The sequence below is a fragment of the Ananas comosus genome, linkage group 17 (genome assembly GCF_001540865.1).
Source record: "Ananas comosus cultivar F153 linkage group 17, ASM154086v1, whole genome shotgun sequence".
In the NCBI taxonomy this organism is placed as follows: domain Eukaryota; kingdom Viridiplantae; phylum Streptophyta; class Magnoliopsida; order Poales; family Bromeliaceae; genus Ananas; species Ananas comosus.
The window spans coordinates 338,491-348,364 of NC_033637.1; the positions used below are offsets into that span (position 1 = coordinate 338,491).

A 9,874-nucleotide genomic window follows, 5' to 3' on the forward strand; every position below is an offset into this window, starting at 1 on the left:
TAAGACTCGGGCACCATCTGCTTGAAAACTGCATGAAAAAGAGCCAAAAAAAAATAAATAAATAAAAAAAAGTGGTCAGGGGAAGTTGCGGAGGGGTGTTAAATAAAAGTTTTCTATGAGACTTGTTTCATCTGAGAATAACATGAGGTGATCGTTGCTTTTGTAATTGAAAAAGGTTAGTTATAATTTAAGTTGTTCCAAGAGATGAACTTTGTCCTCGATCGCTAGTACTTAATTTGCAGTATAAATCCAAAAACAGCAATAAAACAACATTTTTAGAGCCGGAAAATAACACAATTTTGGCATTCAGCGTGGAGATTACCAACAACTCTGTACCCGCAAGCTCTTTCCCTCGTCATGTTCATACGGCATGCACTTAACAATGAATGGAAGGCCCACCACACAACTACGAAGCCGAAGAGCAACTCACCCATAATCGTTTTGTTTCCAACCATTTCATCTTTCCTACCTTCGCCACAATTAACTTTAGTCAAAACCATTAAACAATTCTGATTAGTTGAGAGAAGGTGAGTGGAACCACCAGTTTCACCACCAACCAAAAGAACCATCTATATAATAATCCACATCACAATAAATTCACAAGAAGCAAAAGGGAAATAAACAACAGAAATGGCCACCACTTTCACAGAGAGTGAGCACAAGGCTACCAAAAAGCAAGAAGTCACAGTGGTGGATAAAGATGAAGAGCACCAGAATGACGAAGAAGAGTTCTTCGAGCTCGATTTGGAGGTGCTTAACCGCATAGAGACACTGCAGTATTACGAGCACCGTCAGACTACCGCAGAAGCACTTCTTGCGAATTGCCTTCTTCCTGTTGAGTATATATGCAATGCAATACCGATCGAAAGCAGCAGCAGCAGCAGCAGCAGCAGGATGAATGTTCCCTCAAAGAGGTTTGCCTACACACAATATCCAACGGTTGATTCTCGTTGCGGGAGTTTCGATGGAAGAAACACACGGAAGGTGAGCTATGGTCATTTCTGAACTAAACAGAAGTGCGATATATAATTCAAAGCGCACTTGATTAAATTCAAACACACTGTTAGCATGAAAGAAGTGATCTTGTTTGTACTTTAGTTTGCCTCCACTATGCAGTGCTACATATATATAAAAGGTATTTGCAATTTTATGACATTGAAGAGAAGTGCTACCATGTACATAAAGTAGCTAATTTTCCATACGGAGCGTGACAGAGATGCAACAAAAGCGATTCATTTTCGAGTCTAAATACAGAAGGAAAACCAGTATCTTCTGCTATCGATAATAAGAACAATTTTGGTTAATTCATCTAAGATAGATGAGTCAAGCAAGTCTGTCACACTCTAGACATCCATATCTATACATTAATTTTCATAGAATTTACCACATGACAATATTTTTTCATTCTTACCTTTCCTCCCCTTCTCACTACCTGTTAGGAGTCGAATTCCGTCCTCTTTGACCCGGACAAAAATCTTCCTTAGGAAGCGCGTCGGCTTCGGATGGTGACCCTCGAAGTTTACCCCCTTCGACTGGATCACTGGATCAAGTGATTTAGCTGATGAGGGATCGGATCAGCCGAGTTCGAAAATTTTTATTGTAGAATCGGTTCGGCTAGATGAGCCGAATTAATAAAATGCACAGAGTTTTAGGTCGGCTGATGAGCCAAATTTATGAAATGCACATCAGTAATTGGTCGGCTGAAAGAGCCGAATGCTTTTATATATTAATAAAACAGAATGTGCTCGAAGGGCATACATACTCTGAATATCTAGTTTACAACAGAGTGTGCCCGTGAGGCATACAGACTCTAGAGATTTAACTCAAAAACTACTTCTAGGAAAGCAGTAAATGCGGAAAAGAAAAAGATTACATATAGACTACTCCTAGAAAAGCGATAAAATTGTAGAGGACATAAAGATGGTCTTCTGGTTCAGGAAGGAGAAAGACCCCCATTGCAGGTTTCGAAATTACTATTTATAGTAATATCAACCCACATTATTGGTTGGTTGAAAATAGTGGGGGGAGTAGTTGTAGCCATGATCGTGGAAGTTACGCCAACTTCTCATGGAAGTTATGCCCACTTCTCAACCGTTCCTATCTAAAAGTTCTCAACTTTCAGACGCCTTATTGCCGACTCCTGGTGTACCACGTATCCTTATTTCTTTAGCTTATACGTGGGTTAGGTCGGCAAGCTAATTTTTTCGCATCAACACTACTTATGTTTTGCCTTTCTACCTCCCATCTTCACTCAATACTTCGTCTTTCCACCTGCTTACTTTCTAATTAATGTGTTGAAACAATTTATTGTCATGTAAATTAATCGCTTTCACAAAAAAGAAGAAGAAGATCTATTTATACTTTTTTTTTCATACTACTTATATTTATTGATACCTCATGGCAAGTCAAAAAATTTTAAAATTTTTATTTTATCAATTTTCTATCTTTTATACTATTAGTCCGACACAATGCGTTGATAACTTCACTGGTATTTATTCATAGCATTTCTATCACAAAAAAAAAGTTTACCTTTTGCTGCTGTTTTATTACAAAACTTATTAAATATTTCAAAAGAAAAGGACCGGCCTCACGAAAAATAGAGTCAAGAAATTGAAGTGATTCATTCTGTGCAATCCACCAACTAATATTTCACGCTCACCAGGAATCTTAAACAATTGAAGATAAAGGAGTGAAGCCATAAATTTCATTAACCGGGATTTGAGTTAACTTTAACGGCATGTTTGGTTCACCTATTTTAGACTATGAAATCGGAATAAAATTTATCGATTCCGATAGTTGCCGTCTCTTTTATAGAAATCGAATTCCGATTCTCATTCCATTTCGGAATGGAAATGGCTAAATCCATTTATGATCCAATCTGGCTTTGAATTTCAGATTGGCTTATTCCAAAGTAAACTATTCAAAATTTTCTTTCACCGACACTATTCAAGATTTTCATTTTGATTTTCATTCTAATAATGAACCAAATATTTTTGAATAATTCGCCATTTCATTTTTCATCTCAAAACAATTCAATTCTATTTTTCATTTCTATTCCAATTACAAACCGAACATTCCCTAAATGTTATATCATTTCTGTTAGAAATAAAAAAAAAGAAAAATAAATTAATAAATTAAACATATAATATTTTAATTCTCTCATGGTCTTACCTCGCGCTTTAACTTAAAACTTATATTTTTAATACTCTTACAATTTCATTTAAAAAAATGTGTTTAGCCATGGCTATTGTAATGCATGAGTGATTTTTCTTTTTCTTTTTCTTTTTTTTTTTGAGAGAGAGAGAGTGAAAGGCAACACATTATGTGCTTTATTTTCTTTAAAAATGATTGATAGTTGGTATTTGAAATTTCAAATTCGAAGTCTAGTTATTTTATATTTTAGTGATATTTATTGTTAATAAGAGAAAGATTAATAGGCGGAGGCGAGTGAAATGGTTTTGACCAGGCTGGGCCAGATTTTGGGTGGAAAAGTTTTTGTGCAGAACTAGCGTGGAAACATCTTTTAGATCTGACCCTGTTGCAAATTGATTGGGTTAGATCCGGATCAGATAATAAAATTCTCAAGCCAACACCAAAGAAAAGAAGAAGTCAGGCCCACTCCAATCTTCTCAGGACTCGGATTTTCAGGCCCGGCCCTGCCCAACAAACCGGGTTCGAATCTAACATGGCTCACATAAAACTGTGCGGGTCAAACACTATGCCCGGAATCATATAGATAGCTGCTACTATACAAAGACGAATCAAACGTATGTTATTAATTGTAGTTAATGAGATACAAAAACACGTGTTAAGTAAATATTATTCCAATAAACTTCCACTATTGTTTTTTTTTTTTTTTTTTTGAGAGAGAAAGAGAGCGCGCTACCCGCTTCATATTCAGTAAAAAAGTAAATTAAGCAGTTATGGCAGACCAGTATCACTCAAATATTACGCCGTTGGTTGGTATCCTTCTTACCAAACAATGGATACACGTGGGTATTAAAGAAAAATAAAAAAAAAATTCTAAAATTGGGTCGTGGTTCTCCAGAGCTAGGTGTGGTAGTACACAGGAGCTACCCAAAGTAGGCCGTGGGCCGTGGTACTTGGGCCGGCGCGCTGTCGCTGTCGCTGGTGGCCCGTCGAGGGTACGCACGGGCGGAATAGAGAAAGGAGGGATGAGCGGAATCGGAGGCCCGTAGGCCGAAACGTGGGGGGGGGGACCGAGCTCATGAGTCATGATGCTCTCCCCCAACTCCGCTCGCACTCCGCAAGGGTTCGACACGCGCCCTCCCTTCACGTGGCGCGTATGACGTCCATGTACTCCCCCTCTTCTGGTTCCTCTGTGATTCCTCATACGACAACTCATCGACCTCTGCGCGCGGATGTGGACATATGTGTTACTGTGTACGCACTTCGATCGCCTCTGTCGAAAGAGATACAAATCTTTTTTTCTTAATTTATTATGAAAGGAAAATGTTTCGATTGGCTATAGTGCATAATATAATGAGATATATATATTACTTGTACATATTCTCGAAGGCCCCGTTTAATTGGGAGGATAAGCGGAGATAACAAAAGTTATTTCCGCTATTCCGCCAAACGGAATGAAAACTGGCCGGAATATTTTATCCCGATCAAACCTTGCTATTTCCGGTTATCCCGGAATAGCAAGAAATTTGTTATTCCACCATTTTGGTAGAATAGCGCTATTCCAATGCTTTATTTCAAACTTAATTAAAATTATAAATTGAATTAAAACTAAAGTATATAAATATAATATATTATATATTATAATACATTATTTTTATTATAAAATTATTAATTATACTATATTAATACATATTATTTATATTTAAATATTATAATAAAATTTATAATAAATTATATTTAAGTATTATAATAAATTCTTTTTATTAAATTTAAGTTTAAGTAGAATTTTTNGCAAACGGGCTTCATTACCATCCATTTGTTTTCGATGATAGAGCATTCAAATTGACGATCGGTACCGTTGAAAACGATCTATACCACTTCAAGTATCTAGAAATTAAATTTCATGCTTTTCCGATATTGTTCTCTTGTTCATCAAGTGGGCATAAAAATGAACGGCTGAAAATGAATATTTTTTAAAAAGTGATGATAGAAATTTTGTAATCAAGATCGAGAGTATAGATCTTGTTCTAAATAGTTTAAAAAATTTTATAACCAAAATTCAATTGATTTGAATAGCTTTACACTGTTAAACGAGAAAACGCCTCATATCGACCATTAAAATTACAAATTTTGAAACCTTTTGATCATTATGTCAATGATGTTCAAAAGATTTGAAATTTGATTTCTAAATACTTCAAGTGATATAGATCATGTTCAATGGTGCCGATCGTCGATTTGAAAACTCCAATATCGAAAATAAATGGGTGGCAACGGAGCCCGTTTGCTACTGATAGTATTCCAACTCAACTATATATATATATATATATATATATATATATATACAAACACTTTAGGGTATATATGCAGGATTGCTTATTCAACGAAGATTTTTTTTTTGTCTCACTTTGCGAAAGTAAGCAATTTTGCTTTATTTTTACATTATTTTTTTTTTCTTTTTGTAGATTTCTTCTAAAAATGTATGATAATCAGACATTAGAAATATTGCTTGTACGTCCGCAATTAGGGTGCAAATCTTACCCTACTCATCCAAGGGTGCAAACACTACTTTTAGATTTTTAATATAAAAAAAAGATTAACAAGACTATTGTAAAAATATTAACTCCCAAATAAATAAAGTATAAATTTTACATCCACTTTTTAGATTCTTTAGACATTGTGAGAAAGCGCCCATTCAGCAATAGCCTAAAATGAGATTGGCGCACGAGTGTAATACAACGGGCGCTTGTCGAGTTAGCAAGACATAATAAGTCTAAAATGTTGTCTTTTGTGCTATTTAAAAAACATGAACATTATAAAAAATTGACATATGAATAGATCCTCATTTAATTGCCTAATTTCCAGCTGAGCCAATCTTTCTCTGGCACCTGGATGTAATTGACCGAGCATCCAATGTCAGAATTATCCAGTGATATCCTATTGAGTGATTGAGTGTCAAGATTTTTTATAACAATTAAAAGTTAGGAGTATGATCAGACGTATAAAATAGAATAGCATATTCGACCTTCAAATCATATTTTCGGAATAACATAATTAATCTTGTAAGTAACATTTGATACCCCATACCGACCGTTCCTATAGTAAGTGGCAAAGGACTTGGTGGTTGGTACCCGAGACCCAAGTTTGAATCCTAGTTGATTCATATTTCTAGCTAAGTTTATTTCTAAATGAAATAAACGAAGCGGGTAACGTGCTACCTATCTCTCTAAAAAAAAAAAAAAAAAAACATTTGATACCCCACCACATCATGAAGACTAAGACTTTATAGGGAACAAAAATCAAACTCTTACTTTGTAATTATATAAGAAATTTTTTATACCAAATAAATTATCATTGATTTATTCCGATACAAGTTTTTCTTTTGTTTTTTGTGAGGAAGACAGCATACTATCTGCTTCGTTTAATGTACAGTAATTGACAAGCTACCCAGCCTATTTCTTAAATTCTTAGTCTCGCATATTTCCAAGATACTAGATTTGTAACTCATTGGCTAATTTTCAAGAAAGATTTTCTCTCTTATATATTTGGAAACTTATTAGCCAATGATTTGAGTGATTTGGGAGGAGTTCTATATATAGTACGACGAAATCAAACAATTTGTGCTCCTTGATTCTGGTTTAGTAAAATCTGCCTATCAAGCTAATTACAAGGATAGCCTCTGCCTATCAAACTAATTACAAGGATAGCCGTTAAATGCCATAAAATAAATCCTGAACACGAAATTTTTTTTTTTTTTTTAGATAGATAGGTAGTACGCTATTTGTTTCGTTTATTTCATTTAAAAATAAACTTAGCTAAAAATATGAATCAACTAGGATTCAAACTTGAGACCTAGGTACCAACCACCAAACCCTTTGCCATTTGCTCTAGAAACGGTTAATTTGAGCATGAAAAGTTAATAATGACAAATGAGAGTAAAAATGATCATATTTAACCAATCATAGTTCTTGGGGGAGATTTTTTTTACAAAAAAAATCCAGAGATTCGATAAGCTTGAAACCTTTGAATTATAAATCAATTAAACTTTATCTTGATTTCCTACCAAAGTAGGCACTTGTGATTCTCATGCTGTAAGAGGAAATTGACGTTGTTATCGTCTCATTCTATCCAATCAGAACAAGTTCCAAATGATGGGAAAAGAGAAGTCATTTGCGCCCAACGGGAATCGATGCTACAACTATTAGCAAATAAATTACCAAGGAAGATTCTTCAGGTACCTAGCAGTGTATTTTTATATATTGTTGTTGGCCCTATTAAATATATTGCAACTTTGAGCTGCTTAATTATACGAAATAATTAAATACGTTTCAAATCAAGCACAAAAGCGCATGCAATAATATATAAGGACGATATGTTAAGAGTATATAATAATTTTCTTAGTTAAAAAGAAAAATGCTTTGAATTCTTTATATTTAGTTTTATATATATTACTACTGTGTTCGTAAATCTAAGGATGCACACATTAATTAGAAAATTTACAACTTATAATAATATATTAACAATGCATAAGAAGTACCTATGGTGGTGCTCAATAAACAATTAAACGTAGTGGAGGTGGAGAGTTGCAGCATTTGCCCACACGAGGACAAGGTCGAGAATCGAGATTGAGAGATCGAAAGAATCGAGAGATCGAGATCGAGAGAACGAGAGAATCGAGGGAAACACATAGCGAACAGTGTAAAACAGTTAGAAGCCCTGTGAGTGCTTCGGAAATCAAGCACCACGATATCTAATCATAAGATACCGAAGAGATTGTACACAAGGAAAAGTAGCATATCCCAGTCAAAATCAAGGACCGGGAAACAGTAAAGTAAAGAATACATTTGACACGGGGTGGATCGCATGTTTCTCTGTCTCCCTCCCGGCTTTGCGATCGACGCGTCCCCTTTCCCAAAAGAACAAAAAAAGAAAAAGAAGAAGAAGTACGTACGCTTCTCCACACAATACATGCTAATTCAACCCGCACACTGCTCAACATTACTACACTTACACAATGCATGTTAACCAACTTTGAGTTCTAGGTAGAGTACACTAGCTTATACAATGCACGCTAGCCATCTTAATTTCAGTTATATATAGGCATGGAGAGACAGGGTGACAACAAAGGCCTTCATGAGCTTGTAATTTTATTTTGCGTGATATCATATGCGGTTGTAGTTGAAGGATGGTGATGTAGGAGAAGAATGGAAAGAGCGGTTTTAACGGCGGCGGGCGGCAGTCTCCCTCTGAGCGTTGAAGTAGACGGCAGCCACGGGGAGGCCGAGGTCGTTCTCCTCCGCAAATTGACGGGTGCTGAAGTGATCCCTGGAGGGAGGAGGGCTGACGGCCTGCCGCCGCTTCTGCTTGAAGAGGACGAAGATGAACCTGTGGATGCCTATGTTGGGCCTTGGGCTCTCATAGCTCACGATCTCCCTCCCTGTGTACAGTACGTAGTACCATTAATTAATTAAGCATATATACCAAACTATAGTTGCTTTTCGTCTTCCTCTAGTTTGGGAAATATGTGGCATTATTAATTCTTAACAGGAAACTAGAGATAAACACACAAGAGTGGAGAGATGACCCACCAAAAGAAGCGTCAGTTGTGCCAGGAATGTCGGTTACAATCCTGTGCAAGGGTCAAGGGGAATGGTTAAACACGTTGCCATTGCCTTGAAAAGCAGATAACTTTTCTTCAGTATTCTTGAAAAGTTGAACTATACCCATGTTACATGTTTGGAGGGTTTACAAATTAAAGGCAAGTAGACAACACAACATCAATCTACGTGCATTCATGCATGCATAATAATTAAGATACATCTTTAATTAATACGTTTCTTCATATACCACACACATATTAATAGAGGATATATATATAGGGAACGGTTTATATTAGTTGTTAGGGTTTACCAGTGCAGGTGCTCCCTTAGGTATGGATCACTCGGACCCGGCACATCTGGGTCTGTCATAACCTGACAAGAATGAAAATAGAAGTAAAAATACTATAGAAGAGCACACACGTATATATAAGAGAAATTTTACTGGGATCCTTAAACTTGAAATTGAGAACTAATAACTATATATGTACATGATCGATATAGGCACGTACCAGTGTGAAGAACGATCTCATGTCTCCGCCTTGGACCTCAACTCTAGGTTTGGATGCGACTGCGGAAGGGTAGAACTCATGGCCATTGAAGACCAGCTTGTTGGAATTGTAGGTGACCACCATCTTCATGCTCGGCTCAAACGAGTCCAACACTTCTCCTATCACCCTCCCAACAATAAGAGGCTCCAGCAATCTCGACATGGTCGATCGGTTAATTCAGTCGTTCAAAGGTGAGAAATATATATAAACTAATTAACAAGCTATGTATATATATATATATACATATATATGTATATGTAGGGTTGTGGAGGAAGTGGCTCGGTCGTTGCTAGTGGATTGAGGAGGCTGTTTGCCTTTGAGAAGAAGGCTTCTTATTGGGCAATATGAAAGTGCAAAGCCTCTATTTATAGCACTTAAGACAAGTACTGCTGTACATCAAGTTCCAAGCTCAAAAGAGAACTGCGAAGCAGGAGCCACAAGTGTAGCATTTTTAATTATAATGGAATATAGAAGCTAAAAAGCAACAGGATGAATCTATCTCGATCCTACTGTTCGTTGATAAACAAAAGAGGTCCCTTAAACCTGTTTTATCTTCTACAATGAACAGCTAAGTAATCA

The 9,874-nt window shown here is 36.1% G+C and overlaps 2 protein-coding genes across 2 annotated transcripts; one reads left to right on the forward strand and one right to left on the reverse strand.

Moving 5' to 3' along the window:
* LOC109722748 lies at window positions 576-1,162 on the forward strand. Its single transcript, XM_020250873.1, has one exon. It carries the CDS (start codon window positions 631-633, stop codon window positions 1,003-1,005), a length of 375 nt encoding a protein of 124 aa, XP_020106462.1. The 5' UTR covers window positions 576-630; the 3' UTR covers window positions 1,006-1,162.
* On the reverse strand, window positions 8,120-9,572 carry LOC109723441 (protein SELF-PRUNING-like). The gene is made up of 4 exons (XM_020251797.1): window positions 9,257-9,572; window positions 9,058-9,119; window positions 8,736-8,776; window positions 8,120-8,584 (listed from the first exon to the last, which is right to left on the reverse strand). The coding sequence occupies exons 1-4, from the start codon at window positions 9,455-9,457 to the stop codon at window positions 8,367-8,369; spliced, it is 522 nt and encodes a 173-aa protein (XP_020107386.1). The 5' UTR covers window positions 9,458-9,572; the 3' UTR covers window positions 8,120-8,366.

Excerpts from the sequence above, each read along its gene's own strand:
- LOC109722748 (XM_020250873.1), top strand. The coding sequence starts at position 631 with ATGGCCACCACTTTCACAGAGAGTGAGCACAAGGCTACCAAAAAGCAA.
- LOC109723441 (XM_020251797.1), bottom strand. The coding sequence starts at position 9,457 with ATGTCGAGATTGCTGGAGCCTCTTATTGTTGGGAGGGTGATAGGAGAA. Across the intron at positions 8,777-9,057 it reads CTAAGGGAGCACCTGCACTG|GATTGTAACCGACATTCCTG; the intron begins GTAAACCCTAAC and ends ACCCTTGCACAG. Across the intron at positions 8,585-8,735 it reads CACAACTGACGCTTCTTTTG|GGAGGGAGATCGTGAGCTAT; the intron begins GTGGGTCATCTC and ends TACTGTACACAG.